The sequence below is a fragment of the Pelophylax lessonae genome (genome assembly GCF_965119305.1).
Source record: "Pelophylax lessonae genome assembly, chromosome: 2".
Lineage (NCBI taxonomy): Eukaryota > Metazoa > Chordata > Amphibia > Anura > Ranidae > Pelophylax > Pelophylax lessonae.
In genome coordinates, this window is record NC_138769.1 from 357736762 (window position 1) to 357759608 (window position 22847).

At 47.1% G+C, this 22847-nt stretch overlaps 2 protein-coding genes across 2 annotated transcripts in view; one reads left to right on the forward strand and one right to left on the reverse strand.

Moving 5' to 3' along the window:
• TMEM50A (transmembrane protein 50A) overlaps positions 1–22847 on the forward strand; it is a 131709-nt gene that overhangs the window by 86743 nt on the left and 22119 nt on the right. The window lies entirely within an intron of this gene.
• The window catches only part of LOC309545621 (RH-like protein), a 98853-nt gene that overhangs the window by 48638 nt on the left and 27368 nt on the right, over positions 1–22847 (reverse strand). The window contains exons 2-3 of the mRNA XM_082244871.1: positions 18031–18217; positions 7133–7283 (exon numbers count right to left, since the gene is read on the reverse strand). Of these exons, the coding sequence (XP_082100997.1) occupies positions 7133–7283; positions 18031–18217 (338 nt within the window). The remainder of the gene's footprint in view (positions 1–7132; positions 7284–18030; positions 18218–22847) is intronic.

Below are 22847 nucleotides of genomic sequence, written 5' to 3' on the forward strand. Positions count from 1 at the left end.
ATGTTATACTTACCTGCCCTGTGCAGTGGTTTTGCACAGAGCAGCCCTGATCCTCCTCTTCTCGGGTCCCTCGTCAGCGATCCTGTCTCCTCCCTCCTGCCAAGTTCCCCCACAGCAAGCAGCTTGCTATCGTGGCACCCGAGCCAAGCCACTGCTCTTTGTGTCCATTCAGACACGGAGCTGCGCCCCCCCCCCCTTCATGGGCTCACTGACTTTGATTGACAGCAGTGGGAGCCAATGCTGCCTACTGCTGTGTCTCAGCCAATCAGAAGGGAGAGTCCCAGACAGCTGAGTCTCTCATGTAACATCGCTGGATCGAGATGGGGCTCAGTATTAGAGGGCTGAGGGGGGCTGCTGCACACAGGCAGTTTTTTATTTTAATGCATAGAATGCATTAAGATAAAGAAAACATCTTCTGCCTTTAGAACAACTTTAAATAACTAATATCACCCTAAATTCCTGAGCTGTCAAGGATTTTAAAGCATCACCTATAGACAATATTGGATAAGGTATTTGTTTGCTGTTTCATGTACGCACACAATTTTTAGGTTTGACAAATTTGGAAATTGGTATCAATTTACTTAATACAACCTCATTATATGTTATCAAATTTAGGGTTGTATTGTGTTTGTGTGCACTACAATTAATCTGTGCGCTTGTTTTAAAAAAAAATATATGATTCAATAAACAATTGTGCTAACGTCATACAACATTCAATTACCCTCATTTTTAAATGCTCTGCATGCTTTCAGAAAATATGTTAACTTCTGGGGGTTTTAAGTAATCTTTGGGACAAAAATGTACATTTAAACGTGAGAAAAAAAAAGTCTCTAGCAGAGAAATGGTTATTAGAGTTTATCTTTACAGCAATTATAATCAGATCAAGAGAATGCCTGTGATTACCACATGCTTGGTCTGCATTTTACAAGACTCTGGATTATATCATCTTAATTACTTTAATGATTTGCAACAATTTTCAGGTGATACAATAATTACTAATAATGAATTATGTATGTATGTATGTATGTATATATGCGTAATTAACTATTACAAATGCATTCTGATAAATAAGAAAAAGCAGGAAAAAATGGCAGACAATCACAGGATGCGGATAGACCATAAGCTGAAATTTAACATGTAAACTGTAATTACAATTCTCAATAAAACAACAACGCCCTCACCTGCTTAACCGCTTGCCGACCAGCCGCCGTAGTTGTACTGCGGCAGGTCGGCTTTGTCCTGTGAAAGGACGTACCTGTACATCGCTTCGCGGGACCGCTACTGGGGAAATGTACACACACCGATTGGCCACAGGGGGAGCCAATCAGCGGGTCACTCCCCGTGGAGACAGAACGGCGGACCGCCGTTGTCGCTGGAACACAGGTCTCTGTGTTCATTCAGCAAGCCCATCCCCCACAATGTTAGAAAGCACCCCCCAGGGACACGTTTAACCCTTTGATCGCCCCTGCTGTTAACCCCTTCCCTGCCAGTGTCATTAGTACAGTAACAGTGCAAATTTTTAGCACTGATTATTGTAGTGATGTCACTGGTCCCCCCAAAAGTGTAAAAAATGTCAGTTAGGTGTCCGATCTGTCTGCCGAAATGTCGCAGTCCCGCTAAAAATTGCTGATTGCCTCCATTACTAGTAAAAATAATAATCAAAAAAATGACATAAATCTTTCCCCTAGTTTGTAGATGTAATAACTTTTGCACAAACCAATCAATATACACTTTTTTGAATTTTTTTTACCAAAAATATGTAGCAGAACACACATTGGTCTAAAATGATGAGAACATTTTATTTTTAATTTTTTTTTTTTTATTGGGTATGACTATTTTATTTGGCAGAAAGTAAAAAATATTGTTTTTTTTCTTCAGAATTGTCGCTTTTTGTTTTGTTTATAGCGCAAAACATAAAAATCGCAGAGGTGATCAAATACCCCGAAAAGAAAGCTCTAATTTATGGGAAAAAAGGGACATCAATTTTATTTAGGTACAGCGTTGCACGACTGCGCAATTGTCAGTTATAGTAATGCGTTCCGTATCGCAAAAAATGGCCTTGTCATTAGGGGGGTAAATCCTTTTAGTCCAGAAGTGGTTAAAGCAGAACTTCCATCAGATACATATAAAAGACACATTAAAGTGATACTAAAGTCTTAGTTTTTTTTTTCTTGAAAAATAACAAACATATTATACTTTATAACTTTATAACTTCTCTGTGCAGTTGGTTTTGCAAAGAGTGGCCCGGCCCGGATCCTCCTTTTCTCGGGTCCCTCTTTGGTGCTCCTGGCCCCTCCCTCCTGTTGAGTGCCCCCACAGCAAGCAGCTGTGGGCATTCTATGCATTAGGGTGAAAAACCTTCTTTGTTACATCTGCCCCTGGGACTCCCGATTTTCCTTACCTGAGCCAGACCCAATCCAGCAATGTGCAGTAGTGGCTGTTGTCACTGTCTCCCTCCTCATTGGACAGATTGAGAGCAGTGGGAGCGATTGGCTCCTCCTGCTGTCAATCAAATCCATTACATGGGAGCAGGGGGCGAGGCCGAGTCTCGCTGTCTGTGTCAATGGATGCAGCAGCAGGACTCAGGAGCAAGCACGCAGGGTGCCCCCAGGGAAAGTGGAGGGGCCTGGAGCATCGGCAGGGGACCCCAGAAGAAGGGGATCAGGGCTGCTCTGTGCAAATTCATTGCACAGAGCAGTTAAGTATAGGCATGTTTGTTATTTTTATTTAAAAAAAAACAAAGCTTTAGAACCACTTTAAGGCTTCATTCACACTAGTGCGTTTTTAGATGTGAGGTCACACAGAATTGCATGACAATGGGGTCTGTTCACATCAATTCAACTCTTTCCTGCGTTTTTGGCTCCATAGAATGTGCAGACCCTCTCAAAGTTGCATCCAAGTTGCTTCCAGGTTACAGCACATAATTGCACTGAAAAACAGATCAAAGACGAATTGCAGCAGTGTGAACCGAGCCTAAAGGTTAATAATAAGCTAAAATGTTTTTTTTTTGTTTCGATTTTATTTACGCATACCAGTAATTTATGAATGAAAGTTACAATGGTAGATTTCATTCATAAATTAATGCAGCGCACGACCCGAGCCATCAAAAGTTTGAGCTCAGTCCTGCAGATTACACGGGGAGAACGTGGCTCTTTCTGTGTTATTATTGTTTTTGCTACAGCCGGGCATTTTTCTCTGTTTTTCAGGATCACACAGAGCTCCTGACAAAGACGTGTTGCTATCACATTGACAGCAGAGCAGGAGTAATGGTAACAGAGGGAGAGCCTACATTTCCCTATGTACTGTGCAAGTGACAGGTGGGTGATACAGAGGCAAGAGAGCAGTGGCAGCTGGTGCTCAAAATTTTTGGGGGGGCGCAAAAAAAAAATGTAATAGGTATTGCTTTGCGTCAAAAAACGCAGTAAAAAATTGCGTGACTTTGAAGTCATGGTACAGGCATGGCACAGGTGATGGTATAGGCAGGGCATAGGTGATGGTACAGGCATGGCACAGGTGATGGTACAGGAGATGGTATAGGCATGGCACAGATATGGTATAGGCATGGCACAGATATGGTATAGGCATGTCACAGGTCATGGTACAGGAGATGGTATATAACCCCTTTCAATGCAGAGACCAGAGTACATGCCCCCTTTCAATGCAGAGACCAGCATGCCTGCCCCCTTTAATGCAGAGATCAGCATGCGTGCCCCCTTCAATGCAACAAACACTGTGCTGTGCCCCCTTCAAAGCAATAAACACTGTGCTGTGCCCCCTTCAATGCAATGAACACTGTGCTGTGCCCCCTTCAATGCAATGAACACTGTGCTGTGCCCCCACAATGCAGAGTTCAGCGTGCATGCCCCCTTCAATGCAACTGTACTGTGCCCCCTTCAATGCAATGAACAATGTGCTGTGCCCCTTCAATGCAATAAACACTGTGCTGTGCCCCCTTCAATGCAATAAACACTGTGCTTTGCCCCCTTCAATGCAATAAACACTGTGCTGTGCCCCCTTCAATGCAATAAACACTGTTCTGTGCCCCCTTCAATGCAATGAACACTGTGCTGTGCCCCCACAATGCAGAGTTCAGCGTGCGTGCCCCCTTCAATGCAACTGTGCTGTGCCCACTTCAATGCAATGAACAATGTTCCGTGCCCCCATCAATGCAGAGTTCAGCGTGCGAGCCCCTTTCAATGCAGAGCGCCACAGCATTGTCCCCAATCACTGCAGAGCGCCACAGCATTGTCCCCAATCACTGCAGAGCGCCACAGCATTGTCCCCAATGATTGCAGAGTGCCACAGCATTGTCCCCAATGATTGCAGAGTGCCACAGCATTGTCCCCAATGATTGCAGAGTGCCCACAGCATTGTCCCCCAATGATTGCAGAGTGCCACTGCATTGTACCCCAATGATTGCAGAGTGCCCACGGCATTGTACCCCAATGATTGCAGAGTGCCACAGCATTGTACCCCAATAATTGCAGAGTGCCCACATCATTGTACCCCAATGATTGCAGAGTGTCCACAGCATTGTACCCCAATGATTGCAGAGTGCCACAGCATTGTACCCCAATGATTGCAGAGTGCCCACAGCATTGTACCCCAATGATTGCAGAGTGCCACAGCATTGTACCCCAATGATTACAGAGTGCCCACATCATTGTACCCCAATGATTGCAGAGTGCCCACAGCATTGTACCCCAATGGTTGCAGAGTGCCACAGCATTGTACCCCAATGATTGCAGAGTGCCACAGCATTGTACCCCAATGATTGCAGAGTGTCCACAGCATTGTCCCCCAATGATTGCAGAGTGCCACAGCATTGTACCCCAATGATTGCAGAGTGCCCTCAGCATTGTACCCCAATGATTGCAGAGTGCCCACAGCATTGTCCCCCAATCAATGAAGAGACCAGCGTGTGTGCTCCCTTCAATCAAATGCACTTACCTGGCGGCGGCTTCTCCCCTCCTCGATACTTCGTCCTCTTCTGCGGCGGCGGGAAGGTGAGCGGCTTCTCCCTCGTCTCGGCCTCTCCTCTTCTCTGCGGCGGGAACCGGCGGGAAGGTGAGCGGCGGTGACGGTGAGTGACTGATGCACGCACCGGCACCGCCCCCATTGCGACGTCAGCGGGATGTCCTGGATAATGATTGGTCCAGGCTGGAGACTGGACCAATCACAGCCAGGATATCACGAAAGTGGGGGTGTCCTAGCGCTGTGCCCTGCGCCCAGGTTACGCCCCCAGAAGGCAGCCAATCGGTGCCTCTTCTGGGTCATAAACCCCCCCCCCCCCCCCAGGCTCCACATAGGCCTGCGAACGCAATTTTTTTTTTTGAAAACTTTATTGCTCTTTTTGTAAATTTTTTTTTCTTTTTTTAGGGGGGGGGGGCGGTGCCCTGGCGCCCCCTATGCACAGGCCGCCACTGCGAGAGGCTTCCGCAGTACTGCATCCAAAGTGAATTGCTCTTCTGCTTCTGACTCGCCCAGTGTTCTGTCAAAAGAGCCAACTCGTCCAAATCTCCAATTACGTCACTTATGGTGACTCCCAAGCAGCAGTAATTGCAGATTTCGACTACTTGGCTGTACACAATATAATGAGTGGCCATTCTTAGTCCTCCTGCTAGTGACCAACAACATGGCTGCCTCCAAGTCTGCGACAACTTTTTTCCTCAGTGTTCCTTGGTGTACCCAGTGTTCTGTCAAAACAGCCAATTTGTCTTCTACTCAGGGTTGGCACTACCTGTAAGGCGACATAGGTCGCAACTTAGCAGGGGGCGCCGGCATCCTGCACCCAGAATCAGTAATGGACCACCGGCCGCCGGCCAGTACGGCACTCCTCATGCTGTGCGCCACCTGAGTGCTACAGCAGCCATGCTATGTGAGGGCTCCAGCATCACCGAAATCCCCATAGAAAAGCATTTAATAATGCTTTCCTATAGGGAGGTGTAATACAATGTCAGCCGGCAGAGGCAGACGTAATGCGCATGCGTGGCAAAGGAGAGTAGGCTAAGCCTGACCTAGTGCCGAGGTAAGTCACTGAAGGGGTTTTAACCTACTCAGCAACTTGGGATGGAGGGTGGGAGGGAGAGGGGCACTACAGGGTCCTGCAGTGCCAGGAAAACGAATATGTTTTCCAGGGGGCGGCAATTTTTATTTTGCCTAGGGCGGCAAAAATCCTTAACGGCCCTGCGTGTACTGTAGTGTATACTCTGCCGGTGTTCTGTCAAAACAGCCAAGTTATCGAAATCTGCAATTACTGCTGCTGGAGAGTCACCCAAAGTGACGTAATTGGAGATTTTGACGAGTTGACTCTTTTGACAGAATACTGGCGCTGCTGGGGAAGGTTAGGACAGTGCTTGACCAATTTCCCTTGAATCTAGGAGGCAGTTTTTTTACTAACAAAGCTTTTTTTTCAATGACAAAACCCCTTCTCTTATGTGGACTGAGAAACGCCCAGGCGCTAGAATGCGATATCTAGTCGTCCATGGCAACTCGGAGCTGGGATTTGTCCAGGCCTGGGTTAGGGATCCCTTTGCAAAGACACTGTCGATTAGCGTTGCCTTGCATGTATCTCTATAATTTTATCAGAGAACAATTAGGCAATTAGGTCTCCTGCTCTCCCAGACACTAATGTTCTGTGCGGCACAGCTGTTTGATGCTGGGTTCACCCATGTCCAGCTGCGGTTTTCAGTCTGGAGTCCGGTGCAGTTTTGTTCACTGGTTCAGGTGCGAATTTTTACTTGAATTTGCACCAAAACCAGACCCAAAATCGCACAGGACTCTTTTCAGAAATGGACCGCGTCCTCCCGGGACATGTGTGAATCGGCTCCATTGAAAGCCGTTCTGATTCACATATTATGCAAATTGGATCCTGTTAAAAACGCATCCAATTTGCATATATGTGAACCGAGCCTACATCTGAGGTCTGGATGCACAGACATACTGATCCTTGGTCATGTAAAATTGCTCCTTTATATGTATATAATCTTTGTATTTTGGTGATACCTTTAGTTCAGCTTTTTTTTCGTTGTCTGAAAATAAATAGTGAATGTACTGTATGCATTTGACAAAATATTGTGCAAGTCAGTATGAAAAGATTTGTGTTTGTATTTGGTCATCTTTTGTTACTTACCAGAAGATAGTTTGTCATAATGTATCTGTTTGCAGCAAATATGGGTAATTCAATGATAGTCATGATAGTCAGCTGCAAGGGATTCACTTTTCCTAGGATAGCCCCAGATGAGATCAGGACTGGAAAAATGCTCATTAGTCCTGTTGTTAAGCTGCAAAAAGACACCACTGTCAGTAAAAACAAATTGTATACAGGGCAAAAAAAAAAAAAAACACTTTTGCGAACAAAGACTTTTCTGTAAGTTCTATTCGCAGATCTCTATAAGTATTTTAGACTCACGTCACTTAAAAAAGAAGAAAGTTGTTAGCAGGTATACCCAGGGGTGTGTGCACATACCGGCAGTTCAAAGAAGTGGCCACTGCCCCCGTTTTTTGCAGCAAGGAGCCCTGTCAAAGAAATACAAAGCGGTACCTGCAGTAGTTGTTTTTGTTTCTTGTTATGCACAAATGCCAAGTTGCTCTAAAGGGGCAAAGCTCTGACACTTGAATGTAGTTTGCTGCTAATCCCCACCCCAACATTTTACTGTTGGCCCATTATTATAGACTGCTTTTGGTATCCAATAAAAAAAGTGTGTGAGACAAAGCATGGCACATTTGTTTACAAATGAAATATGGGCAATTTGTGCATTTTGTATTTAGTGCTTATATATATCCCAACTAGATAGCATTTACTTTGCTATCATGAAACCAGCAATTGTTTCACCTTAAAGAGGAAGTAAATGCACGTAAAAAAAAAAACGAGGAAAAAAAACCTGTAAAGACAAAGGCATAATGAGCTAGTATGCATTACATACTAGCTCATTATGAAATACTTACCTAAAAACGAAGCCCCCGAAGTGTCGCCCGCTCAGCAACAGGGTGGCCGACATGCGCGCGGGAGCCACCGTTCACGGCATAGGGTTCTGAAGGAACGGCACGGGTGGCCGTTCCTTCAGAGTGCATGCGCCGATGACGTCATCGGCTGCATGCATTGTAAATATCTCCTAAACGGTGCAAGTTTAGGAGATATTTATTGCACCTATAGGTAAGCCTTTATGTAGGCTTACCTATAGGTAAATGTAAAAAAAGTGGGTTTACAACCTCTTTAATAAACCGTTTCAAGTTCTTTTTAATCCTTGTTTGTGTAGCACCCTCCTAGACAGGTGCTAGGTAAAAGCATTTGTTTTGCTCCATCTGCTTATCAGGGGAGCCTGATCTTTAGTTAGGCCTGCTCATTGTGCTCAGTGTGTATTCATCTGGTCTGAGGGAGTGCATCCAATAGGGAGGCATGTTGGACAGTGGAGGAAACATGGCCAATGATACACAGGCTTTTGTGGTGGTCCCAGTGGGAGAGCACCACCGCAGTGCATTCTGGGATTGACCATAAAAGCCGAGAGCACATGTGACAGGGCGTCTTTGGGCGGCAAGCTGGGTCCCAGGAGGAGGATGACGGCTGTCTCTCTGTCATGGTCTTACCTTCTTGCTGTTCTCCTTCGTTTGACATGTGCTGGCGGCCATCTTGGTTTCTGGGTTTCTTATAGCCTCCCACCCTGCGGCTCCTCCTTCCCACTGGGAGGAGCTGGATGCCTAGCTCATATATATAGGAGGTCTGTGGCTTCAGTTCCCTGCTTGGTCCTCCTGTGTTCACATGCTTCTAAGACTGCTGCTGCTTCTGGTTCCTGTTCCTGGCTTCGTCTGACTACCCTGCTGGTTCCTGATCCTGGCTTCGTCTGACTACCCTGCTGGTTCCTGATCCTGGCTTCGTCTGACTACCCTGCTGGTTCCTGACCCCTGGCTTCGCAAAAGACTCTGCATCAGTTTCGCCATCCGTTTGGACTTTTGCTTTACAGCTTGTTTTTCAATAAAGCTTTCTTATTTTCACTTATCTGTTGTTGTACGTCTGGTTCATGGTTCTGTGACATTAGGACCAAGCCATGAATTCTGACGGTACAGGGCCATCCTCGCTACCCACGCTGGTTGCCAGACTTGATCAGCAGGATCACCTGTTGGGTCGGTTCGCCGTGGCGTTGCAAACCCTGCTTGAACGCACGGTACCACAGGCCATGAATTCTGACGGTACAGGGCCATCCTCACTACCCTCGCTGGTTGCCAGACTTGATCAGCAGGATCACCTGTTGGGTCAGTTCGCCGTGGCGTTGCAAACCCTGCTTAAACGCACGGCTCATTTCGCTCCCGTTGCCGATGGGTCGGTTGTCGCTCCTGGGCCCGCTCCTACTGCCGCTCCGGTTGTTGCGCCAGAGTCTACCCCGACACCTGTTGTTGCGCCTGCGGTGTTTCGGGGTATGTCCGGTTCTGCCCCCCTTCCACAGCGCTTTGGGGGAGAGCCAACTCAGTGCCGAGGTTTCCTTAACCAGGTGGGCATTTATTTCGAGTTGCTGCCACATGCCTTTCCTACTGAGAGATCAAAGGTGGGCTTCTTAATCTCGCTGCTCTCGGACAAGGCCTTGGCCTGGGCCAGCCCTTTATGGGAGAACAACAATCCGGTGGTTGCCGAGTTTTCCGGTTTTGTTGCTTCTCTTCGGAAGGTATTCGATGTGCCGGCTCGTGCTGCCTCTGCTGCGAAGCTCCTTATGTCCATCAGACAGGGTTCACGATCCGTAGCTGAATACGCCATTGAGTTTCGTACCCTGGCAGCAGAGGTGGGCTGGAATAATGAGGCTCTGGTCGCTGCTTTCTCTCATGGTCTCTGGGATGCCTTGAAGGATGAGGTTGCAGCTAAGGACCTACCAGTGGAGCTCGAGTCTCTTATTTCTTTCCTGATTTTGATTGACACCAGACTCAGGGAGAGACCTTCCTTTAAGGAGAGTCTGCGGAGGCCTCCTAACAGATTGGCGCCTACCTTTGTTGTCCCACCCGTGCCTCCCTCTCCTCCCACGCCTCCTGGGGATGACTTGTCTGGGGGTGAACCCATGCAGCTGGGGTTTGCTCGCCTGTCCGAGGGGGAGAGGGTACTCCGGAGACGTGAGGGCCGATGCATGTACTGTGGTCTCGGTGGGCATTTTCGGTTGGCATGTCCGAACCGTCCGGGAAACGCTCGCACCTGAGATCCTGTCGGGGGCAGATCTTGGGTGGAGTCTCCTCGTCCCCGGTTTCCCGTGTTGACAAACCACTGATCACTGTTGTCCTCTCCTGGGTCGGGGGCTCGGTGACGACCCAGGCGTTGGTGGACTCTGGTGCTGGTGGTTTGTTCATTGATAGTGTGTTCGCTGCCGCCAATTCCATTCCTCTGCAGGCTCGAGGTTCTCCTCTGGCTCTTGAGGCGATAGACGGCAGACCCCTTCTGCCGCCACACGTGACTCATGAGACCCTTCCAGTGGGGTTAGCCATTGGTGCCGTCCACAGAGAGTCGGTCTGCTTCCAGGTTATTTCGTCTCCACACTACTCGGTGGTCTTGGGGTACCCCTGGCTCCAGAAGCATAATCCGATTTTCGATTGGAGATTGGCCGAGATCCTCTCGTGGTCACCGCAGTGTGGGGCTAGTTGCATCCATGGGCCTGTCAAGTTGCTGTGTACTTCCTCGGACTCTCTGTTGCCCCCTGAATACGAGGAGTACCGGGATGTATTCGATAAGGTGCGCGCGGTTGCCCTACCTCCGCACCGCCCATACGATTGTGCCATCGAGTTACAATCTGGTGCCGTTCCTCCTCGTGGCAAAGTCTATCCACTGTCGGTAGCGGAGAATGAGGCCATGGAGGAATACGTGAGGGAGGCGCTTTCACGCGGACACATTCGCAAATCCTCGTCCCCGGCAGGGGCTGGATTTTTCTTTGTGAAAAAGAAGGGCGGTGAGTTGAGGCCTTGCATCGATTACAGGGGTCTCAATCGCATCACGATCAAGAACGCTTACCCGATACCCTTGATTTCCGAGCTGTTCGATCGCCTTAAAGGGGCCACGGTCTTTACCAAACTCGACCTGAGGGCGGCATATAACCTCGTAAGGATCAAGGCGGGCGATGAGTGGAAGACCGCGTTTAACACCAGGACCGGTCATTATGAATCCTTGGTTATGCCCTTTGGGCTGTGCAATGCGCCCGCAGTCTTTCAGGAATTCATCAACGATGTTTTCCGTGACCTGTTGCAGCAGTGTGTGGTGGTCTATTTGGATGACATCTTGGTATATTCTGAGTCCATGGAGACCCATATTCTGGATGTCAAACGAGTGTTGCAACGGTTACGAGAGAACAAGCTGTTCGGTAAGCTTGAGAAATGCGAATTTCACCGATCCCAGGTAACCTTCTTAGGTTACATCATTTCCGCTGAGGGGTTCTCCATGGATCCTGAGAAGGTTTCGGCTGTCTTACAGTGGCCCCAGCCCAGTGGTCTTCGCTCCCTGCAGCGCTTTTTGGGCTTCGCCAATTATTATCGGAGGTTCATCAGGGACTTTTCCATGCTAGCCAAGCCTCTCACGGATCTGACCAGGAAGGGCAGTAATTCCCAGGTCTGGCCGCCCGAGGCCATCCGAGCTTTTGAGGCTCTAAAGTCCGCCTTTGTGTCAGCTCCGATTCTGTCGCATCCCAACCCTGGGTTGCCCTTTGTCCTCGAGGTGGACGCGTCTGAGACAGGAGTAGGCGCCCTTCTGTCTCAGCGTAGAACACCAGAGGGTCCTCTGCTTCCTTGTGGGTTTTACTCCCGGAAACTGTCTTCCGCGGAGTGCAACTACCAGATTGGTGACAGGGAGTTATTGGCCATCGTGCAGGCTCTTAAAGAATGGAGGCACTTGCTCGAGGGTTCGGTGGTTCCGGTCCTCATCCTGACGGACCACAAGAATCTGACCTACCTCTCTGAGGCCAAGAGATTGACACCACGTCAGGCCAGATGGGCTCTGTTCTTGTCACGTTTTAATTACGTGGTCTCCTACCTACCCGGTTCCAAGAACATCAGGGCGGATGCCTTATCACGGCAGTACTCCGACCTGTCCAGGGAGGAGTTGATTCCGACTTCGGTCATACCTCTGAATCAGATCCTGGCCGCCATTCGCACCAGCCTGACCTCTCCCCTGGGTGAGCAGATTTTGGCGGCTCAATCTGGTGCTCCCTCTGGGAGACCCAACGGCAGATGTTTTGTGCCTGAGGAGTTGCGCACTCGGTTGTTGCGAACCTACCATAACTCCAAGACCGCGGGGCATCCTGGAAAGAATCAGCTGTCCTGGGCTGTTTCACGTCTGTTCTGGTGGCCTTCCCTACGTTCCGACATCGCCGCATATGTAGCGGCATGCTCCGTTTGTGCCCAGAGTAAGTCTCCTCGGCACCTTCCGTTGGGCCTTCTGCAACCCTTAGCCACCGGGGAGCGCCCATGGTCACACCTGGGGATGGATTTCATTGTGGACCTCCCTGCATCCCGAGGCCATACGGTCATTCTCATGATTGTGGATCGGTTTTCCAAAATGTGCCACTGTGTTCCTCTCAAGAAGTTACCCTCTGCACAGGAGTTGGCCACGATTTTTGCCAGGGAGGTCTTCCGGTTGCACGGTTTGCCCAAGGAGATTGTGTCGGATCGGGGGAGTCAGTTTGTGTCCAGGTTCTGGCGCGCCTTTTGCTCCCAGTTGGGGATTCATCTCTCCTTCTCCTCGGCCTACCACCCTCAGTCCAATGGGGCCGCAGAACGATCCAATCAGGCCTTGGAGCAATTCCTTCGTTGCTATGTCTCCGATCACCAAGACAATTGGGTTGACCTCCTGCCTTGGGCTGAGTTTGCCAGGAACACGGCGGTGAACTCTTCCTCTGGGACGTCTCCCTTCATGGCCAACTATGGGTTCCAACCTGCCGTGTTACCGGAGGTATTCTCTCCCCAGGATATTCCGGCTGTGGAGGATCACCTTTCCGTCCTACGTGCTTCTTGGGTACAGATCCAGAGGTCCCTTGAGGTCTCTGCGCAGCTCCAGAGACTCCAGGCTGATCGCAGACGAGCGCCTGCTCCTTCCTACCAGGCCGGAGACCGTGTATGGTTGTCCACCCGCAACCTCAACCTTCGAGTGCCCACTCCCAAGCTGGCGCCTCGCTTTGTTGGTCCCTTCCGAGTGCTTCGCAGGGTAAACCCGGTAGCCTATGCCCTTGCGCTTCCTCCTGGCATGCGGATCTCCAACGTGTTTCATGTCTCCCTGTTGAAGCCACTGGTGTGTAATCGTTTCACTTCCTCGGTTCCTCGGCCTCGTCCGGTCCGAGTGGGCAATCGTGAGGAGTATGAGGTGAGCAATATCCTGGACTCACGCCTGGTCCGCGGTCGGGTGCAGTTTTTGGTTCATTGGCGTGGTTATGGTCCAGAGGAGCGTTCCTGGGTTCCCTCCGCAGATGTCCATGCTCCTGCCTTGCTCCGAGCCTTCCACGCACGCTTCCCTCAGAAACCGTTCTTTACTCCGCGGAGGAGGGGCCCTTGAGGGGGAGGTACTGTCATGGTCTTACCTTCTTGCTGTTCTCCTTCGTTTGACATGTGCTGGTGGCCATCTTGGTTTCTGGGTTTCTTATAGCCTCCCACCCTGCGGCTCCTCCTTCCCACTGGGAGGAGCTGGATGCCTAGCTCATATATATAGGAGGTCTGTGGCTTCAGTTCCCTGCTTGGTCCTCCTGTGTTCACATGCTTCTAAGACTGCTGCTGCTTCTGGTTCCTGTTCCTGGCTTCGTCTGACTACCCTGCTGGTTCCTGATCCTGGCTTCGTCTGACTACCCTGCTGGTTCCTGATCCTGGCTTCGTCTGACTACCCTGCTGGTTCCTGACCCCTGGCTTCGCAAAAGACTCTGCATCAGTTTCGCCATCCGTTTGGACTTTTGCTTTACAGCTTGTTTTTCAATAAAGCTTTCTTATTTTCACTTATCTGTTGTTGTACGTCTGGTTCATGGTTCCGTGACACTCTCCTCCTGTCAGAGAGGAAGGTGGTCACAGGCAGGTGAGCCAGGTGTGGAGCTGAGCCAGAGAAGTCCTGAGGAAACTGACAGTGGGGCTGAAGGCAGAGCTACCTGGGAAAAACAGTGTCCCTGAGTACCAGGGGGCTTGTCAGGGGTCTGCCCAGGAAGGGGACCACTCCAGTGAGGTCAGTGGACAGAAGGTCAACACACAATCAGCAAGAAAGGGGGTGCCAAGTTAGACCCTGAAGAGCAATCTACTGCATAGTTCGCCTTTCAACATTTCTTCTCAGTGGCAGGGTGAAACAGCGGCCTTGCCCCATTCAATACAGATAGAGGTCCTCAAGGTTGTGTATAGTTATCAAGTTGGAGTATCCCACTCATCCCTTCTCCCATCCAAGTTCAAATAAAATGCAAAAAAACAAATCCCCTGGACTGTTTACTGACTGAGCCGAGGACTTAAAGTGCTAAGAATTTAGTTGCTAAGGGTAACCCAGGGGAATCCATTCTCAGAAGCTCCCAAGAGGGCAGTGCTACAATTGGATCTCAATAGCGCATGTTTCCTGCAGTCTGTTTCCAGCCACTGCATGCCTACATGCGTGCATTTCAGCAGGAACGGGCTTCAAGATGATGATAATGATGAAACATGCCTGTTAAATGAATATCAGCACAACCACTTATAGGGGTGGATTTACTAAAACCAAATAGATTGTGCACTTTGCAATTCCAGTTACACTCTAGAGTTTTTGCTCTAGACAGTTTAGTAAATGAGGTAAAGCTTCACTTTGCAAAGAATACCCAATCACATGCAAGAAAACAGCATTTTTGCTTGCACATGATTGGATGATGGAAGTCAGCAGAGTTTCTCTTCATTTACTAAGCTCTGGAGCAAATCCCCTTGCAGAGTGCAACTGCACATTATATTCACCCTAAAGCGGTCTTCTGGCCTCCCCCTCCAAAAATTAAAAATCAGTAGCTACACATACTGTAGCTGCTGACTTTAGATATTAGGACACTTACCTGTCCTGGAATCCAGCGATGTCGGCATGCTGCCGTAAGAGAACCTGGCACGGCTGGGTTCCTGCTGTGCGTGCAGGAAGCGTGCTGCGTTCGTTTACTGGCCTGATGCAGACGTGGGAGGAGGAGGGGGCAGCGAGGTCCGACGGAAGTGGGGACAAGTTATCTCTCAGAAACAGATAGCACCCGAAAGGTGCCAAATGCGGAGGTGGGAGACAGATAAGCGGAAGTTCCACTTTCGTGTGGAACTCCGCTTTAAATAAATCAACCTCCACCAAAAGCACAAGTGAGAGACTGACAATGCCAGCTAGGCAGTTTTCACCCCATAACAGGAAGAGCCTGAAAAAGGAACTTCATGGCAGGCTCACCAGGTATCAAAGTATTAAAAGTTACAGATTTAAAAAGACTATGCCTTAAAATGTTAAAATGACAATTTTGAAATTACATTAACATGCTAAAGATTATATGAGATTGAAAGGGAGCGGGTTTACATCTATGATGCAAAAAAAGCTAACAAAACCAAGGAAAATGTAAAAAACATTCTTACAAATGAATGATAAAAAAGAGAAAAAAAACTATGACAAAAATAGAAGCCAACAGGAAAAGGAGAGCTTGAAGTTAATTAGGGCTGATTAGGTTCAAGAAACAGTATATATAGAAACACATTTTATTCAAGGAGAAGTACAGCCAAAGCTCCTTTGGCTGCACTTCTCCTGTGGATCACGGGTGTGCAGTTCATCCTGCACTCCTGTGACCCATTTTCAGCAGACAGCGGGCTGAAGCTGTCGGCTGATGTAACAGCGCTGGTCCAGGCTCACGACAGTGAAGTCGGGATCCGCCCACATGACTGGACCACCACCGGCTCATCCTCTCTGGCCACTCTTGCCCCCTCCACAGCCCAGCTCTCCAGTAACTGTGGGGGGAGAGAGCAGAGAGCAGGGAGCTGTGAGAACTGAGCGATCAGTGTTAGAGGCGCAGGGGGACAGGTGCTGCATCTGCCTAGGTAAGTATGATTCATTAAAAAAAAAAAAAAAAACATACATCTTTTTTAAAAATTGTTTTAGTCCTTTTACCAATATTATGTGTAGATCAAAAACATGCCTTTGATGCCAATGTCTTAATCGATGAAGCCAGGAAAACATTGTTTGTCAATTTCATTTATAGTGCTGCCACTGTTTGCAGTACTGTAGCAAAGACTGGGACATCTGTCAAGGCGGTGAGAAAGACCAGCTCATACAAGGTAGGCCTGAACTACTTTGATAAAGTTTTTTGGACATACGTCATGTGTTCAATGTCCACAACTAAAATTTATTTTTCATCAAAAACGTTTGAATTTTTCGATACAGTACTTTTTCAGTCATTTACATAGCACCAACAAATTATATAGTGCTTTGAACATACTGAACATCTATATCAGTCTCTGCCTCACATGCACGCACATTTTAGAGACAATTTAGAAGGCACCAATGAGCCTACAGGCATGTCTTTGTGTGGGTGAAATTCAGAGTGTCCAGAGGTAACCCAGGCAAGCACAGGGAGATAATGCAGATAATGTCCTGCCTGAGATATGAATTGGGGACCCCAGTTCTACAAGGTAGAAGTTAACCACCAAGCCACTGAGCTGCCCAGTAGAAAATGGCTGAGCCACTGACATATTTGTTGCTGTCTGTATCTCCACCTATCTTTGTCCTGGTGACCATTGTCTCTAATACAGAAAATGACAGGAAATTTAAAAGAGGGAAATATTTCAATGGAGACACCTTTCCAGTGACAGTTGTCTAACAGGTAATTTCCCTTGACTTTGGAGAGATATTATCACACTTCTGTTGTCACCTTGGGACAGGAGATTATTATTATACAGGATTTATATAGCGCCGTTTGTGCGGTGCTTTACAATATAAAGGGGGAGACAATACACCAACAGTACAATTCAAAACAAGAGGGTTACAAGGGCCCTGCTCCTGCGAGCTTGCAATCTAAGAGGAAGGGGCTGGTGAGACAAAAGGTAGTGACTGTGAGGTATGAACTGATGAGGGAAGTATATGATTTGGTTGTTGGCTGAAGGCCGGATAGGCCTCCCTGAATAGATGAGTTTTCAGGGATCACCTAAAAGTGGACAGAGTAGAAGATAACCGGACAGATTGGGGTAGTGAAATCCAGAGGATGGGAGAGGCTCTGGAGAAGTCCTGGAGATGAGCATAGAAGGAGGAGACAAGGGATCTAGAGAGCAGAAGGTCTTGGTAGGAGCGGAGAAGACGGTTTGGGTGATATTTGGAGATAAGATTGGTGATGTAGCTTGGGGCAGAGCTGTAAGTGGCTTTGTATGATATTGTTAGTGTTTTGAATTGTTTTCATTGGGCAATGGGAAGCCAGTGGAGGGATTAGCAGAGAGGAGTGGCGGACACTGAATGGTTGGTAAGGTGGATGAGTCTGGCAGAAGCATTCATGATAGACTGAAGAGGGGATAGTTTGAGGAGAGGTAGGCCAATGAGGAGGGAGTTACAATAGTCAAGACTAGAGATAACAAGGGAGTAAATAGGTTGCTTATTTGTGTCAACGGTTAGAAAGGGGAGTATTTTAGAGATTTTTCAGAGGTTAAGTCTGCACATTTTGGACAGTGATTTAATTTGGGGTTGAGAGGAAAGGACAGGTCAGAGTCCAGGAATACACCTAGTACTCTGACATGAGAGGAGGGACTTGATGGTTGTAATATTGATCTTGATGGAGAAGTCGGGGGGGGGGGGGGGTCCACGGGCTGGAGGAAAATTTATGAGCTCAGTTTTAGAGACATTGAGGAGTTTGAGGAAGTGGTGTGACATCCATGCTGATATGTCAATTAGTAAGTTAGTAGATAAAGGGATTTGCTCTACTGAGACACAAACAGCAAAATAAAAAAAAGACAGTTTTAATCATTTCCTACTTTGTCTATTGCTAGAAAAAAACTTTTGGTTATAGATAAACTTTACTTATTTAGGAAAAATAATACATTCAGCTATCACAAATACAGCTTTGAGAGTGGAGGAGTATGTAATAAGCAATAACATACCTTGAAAAACTGATGGCTGGAACTGCTTCTGTCCTGTTAAATAGGAAAGCATCCAAAATGATGGCCCACTGCAGCCCAACTGCTGTGATCAGAAAATTAAAAGCAACTCCACTGAATCCAAATTTCCTTAGGAAGGCGAAGAGGAAGCCGACTCCAAGAATTATGATGACATTCACATCTTGAAATGCTGGCAATTGAAAATATACATTTTTCTTTTAATCAAGCGTATGTACTTATACTCTAAGAAAAAAGCAAAATGAAATGCACAACATCACTACCACTAGAAATCTCATGGGAAAGTGTAAACAAGATTTATTATTTATAATAAGTTATAAACTAGCAAAAATTATCCCGGTCACTGAACTTTGAAAATATACAATAGGCAGATTTTTTTTTTTATAACAAATCACAGGTCATTTTAACATCCTTCAGTATAAGATCATAGGTGAATAGGTGACAGATGTTTATAGTACTGTGGCAGGTCAAGCCCGTGCCACTGTTTGAAATGGTGATTGTTTAGGCTAGATTTTTTGGGAAGCAAGCACACTGATGATGCAGGTGTATGCTGAACTTATGTTACAGACAGGGTTAGAGGTCAGTGGTCCCACCATAAAAATCAAGGTGAAAAAAATGTTGCTAAAATTTCATTGCAGCAACTCAAAATGGTACTCAGTAGTTGGTATGGCCCCCATGTGCTTGCATGGATGTCTAACAATGTCGGGGCATGCTCCTAATGAGATTATGGATGGGGTCCTGGGGTATTTCCTCCCAGATCTGGACCAGGGCATCACTGAGCTCCTGAACTGACTGAGGTGCAACCTGGTGGCGTTGGATGGGCCGAAACATAATGTCCCAGAGGTGTTCTATTGGATTTAGGTCAGGCGAGTGTGGGGACCATTCAATGTTAACAATTCCTTTATTCTCCAGGAACTGGCTGCATACTCTCGCCACATGAGGCTGGGCATTGTCGTGCACCAGGAGGAAGCCAGGACCACAGAACCAGCTTAGGATCTGACAATGGGTCCAAAAATTTTATCACGATACATAATGGCAGTCAGGGTGCCATTGTCTAGCCTGCAGAGGTCTGTGCATCCCTCCAAGGATATGCCTCCCCAGACCATCACTGACCCACCACCAAACCAGTCATACTGAACGATGTTACAGGCAGCATAACATTCTGCATGGCTTCTCCAGACCCTTTCACGTTTGTCACATGTGCTCAGGGTAAACCTGCTCTCATCTGTAAAAGCACAGGGTGCCAGTGGCAGACCTGCCAATTCTGGTGTTTAATAGAAAATGCCAATTGAGCTCCACGGTAGTAAGCACAGGGCCCACTAGAGGAAGTTGGGCCCTGAGGCCACCCTCATGAAGTCTGTTTATAAATGTTTGGTCAGAGCCATTCACACCAATAGCCTGCTGGAGGTCATTTTGTAGGGCTCTGCCAGTGCTCATCATGTTTCTTCTTGCACCAAGAAGCAGATACCGGTCCTGATGATGGGTTAGGGGACCTTCTACGGCACTGTCCAGCTCTCCTAAAGTACCTGTCTTTCTCCTGGAATCTCCTCTATGCTCTTGAGACTGTATTGGGAGACACAGCTAACATTCTGGATAGGGCACATATTGATGTGCCATCCTGGAAGAGTTGGACTGCCTGTGCAAACTCTATAGGGTCCAGGTATCGCCTCATGCTACCAGTAGTCACACTGACCCTAGCCAAATGCAAAACTAGTGAAAAACAGTCCGAAAAGAAGAGTATTGAAAAAATGTTAGTGCCCTTCACCTGTAACACCATTCCTGTTTTGGAGATCACTTCACTGTTGCCCTTCTAGTTCACATGTTGTTAACTTCATTGCAACCAAAGCAGCTGAAGCTGATTAACAACCTGCTCTGCTACCTAACTGACCAGATCAATATCCTAGGACAGTGGCGGCCCGTGCATAGGGGACGCCAGGGCGCCGCCCCCCCCACCCCCTAAAAAAAAAGAAAAAAAATCACAAAAAGAACAAATAAAGTTTTGAAAAAAAAATCGTGTTCGCCGGCCTATGTGCCTATGTGGTGGCTATGGCGGGGGGGTTTTCGACCCAGAAAAGGCGCCGATTGGCTGCCTTATGGGAGCTTAACCTGGGCGCAAGTCATTGCGCTAGGGCACCCCCACTTTCCTGATATCCTGGCTGTGATTGGTCCAGTCTACAGCCTGCAAGCATAGCTCTGCATTGGGGACATGTATACTGGTGGTCACTGCACTGGAGGCACGCACGCACGCATAGCTCTGCATTGGGGACATGTACGCTAGTGGTCACTGCATTGGAGGCACGCACGCATATCTCTGCATTGGGGACATGTACACTGGTGGTCACTGCATTGGAGGCACGCACGCATAGCTCTGCATTGGGGACATGTATACTGGTCACTGCATTGGGGACATGTATGCTGGTCACTACATTGAAAGGGGGCATTTATACTGGTCACTATATTGAAGGGGGCCTGTACTGTGGGGTTTATGCTAGAGGGCCTGTACTGTGGGGTTTGTGCTTGAGTTGTTTGTGCGGGGTTTGTGCTTGAGGGGTTTGTGCCACTCTCAGTCCATGTATCCCATAATAGGATGTCTCTCACAGTATATCCCATAATAGGGCCCCTGTTCCCTATTATGGGATATACTAGTACTGATAGACCCCTTAATATGTGATATATTGGGAGAATTGGTTCACGCAAGCAAAATACAGGGGACAAAATGGGTGGAGTCTATAAGGGGTGGGGCTTCTGAGAAATGGGAGGGGTCAAAATGGAAGGGCGGGGTCTTGCGCCCCCCCATCTTAAAACTTCACCAGCCGCCACTGTCCTAGGAGTTTACTTGACTTGATGCTATACTCTGATTAAAAAAGTCTACCTTTCATTTTTTGAACAGTGAGTGTGTGTATATATATATATATATATATATATATATATATATATATATATATACATATACATATACACATACACATACACATACACATACACAGTATCTCACAAAAGTGAGTACACCCCTCACATTTTTGTAAATATTTTATTATACCCTGTCATGTGACAACACTGAGGAAATTACACTTTGCTACAATCTTGTGAGTGTACAGCTTGTATAACAATGTAAATTTTCTGTCCCCTCAAAATAACTTAACACACAGCCATTAATGTTTAAACCGCTGGCAACAAAAGTGAGTACACCCCTAAATGAAAATGTCCAAATTGGGCCCAAATAGCCATTTTCACTTCCTGGTGTCATGTGACTCCATAGTGTTACAAGGTCTCAGGTGTGTTAAATGTGGTGTTATCGCTCTCACTCTCCATACTGGTCACTGGAAGTTCAACATGACACCTCATGGCAAAGAACTCTCTAAGGATCTGAAAAAAAGAATTGTTGCTCTACATAAAGATGGCTGAGGCTATAAGAAGATTGCCAAGACCCTGAAACTGAGCTGCAGCACCGTGGCCAAGACCATACAGCGGTTTAACAGGACAGGTTCTACTCAGAACATGCCTTGCCATGGTCAACTAAAGAAGTTGAGTGCATGTGCTCAGCGTCATATCCAGAGGTTGTCTTTGGGAAATAGATGTATGAAAGCTGCCAGGATTGCTGCAGATGTTTAAGGGTTGGGGGATCAGCCTGTCAGTGCTCAGACCATACTCACTGCATCAAATTGGTCTGCATGGCTGTCATCCCAGAAGGAAGCCTCTTCTAAACATGATGCACAGGAAAGCCCACAAAAAGATTGCTGAAGACAAGCAGACTAAGAACATGGATTACTGGAACCATGTCCTGTGGTCTGATGAGACCAAGATAAACTTATTTGGTTCAGATGGTGTCAAACTATGTGGCGGCAACCAGGTGAGGAGTAGAAAGGCAAGTGTGTCTTGCCTACAGTCAAGCATGGTGGTGGGAGTGTCATCGTCTGGGGCTGCATGAGTGGAGGAGCGCAAGGTCTCTAACATCCACCAGCCCTGTGATGTCGTCATGGAGGAGTAGAAGAGGACTCCAGGGGCAACCTGTGAAGCTCTGGTGAACTCCATGCCCAAGAGGGTTAAGGCAGTGCTGGAAAATAATGGTGGCCACAGAAAATATTGACACTTTGGGCTCAATTTGGGCATTTTCACTTAGGGATGTACTCATTTTTGTTGCCAGTGGTTTAGACATTAATGGCTGTGTGTTGAGTTATTTTGAGGGGACAGCAAATCTACAGTTATACAAGCTGTACACTCACTACTTTACATTGTAGCAAAGTGTCGTTTCTTCAGTGTTGTCACATGAAAAGATATAATAAAACATTTACAAAAATGTGAGGGGTGTACTCACTTTTCTGAGATACTGTATATATATATATATATATATATATATATATATATATACACACACACACACACAAACACACACACAAACACACACACACACATTTATACATATTACCTTCCAATCTTGTTTTTAGCCTGGTAAATATGAGATTTTGCAAAATACAATTTTTTCATTTTCATTTCTTGCTGGGAGATGGAACTTTAGGTGCTTTGCAGGCTTTTTTGAAATTGCATGTTTATAAAGGTCAATGGCTTCGGCTGAAATTTACACACACCACCCTATGATTCTTTTAAATTCTATGTCATGCATGGCTGCCCTAATAGTGTACATTATAAATGTTTGTGAGCTAACTGTAGAAAATAATATAACATTTTATAATATTAATAGTCTTTTGAGTGCCATGAATTTGTATGGTGTGGATTACAGGTTGCTAAAAAGCATGTGACAGCCTTGAATGAAACTAAACATGCGTTATCTTTTCTCTCCAGGC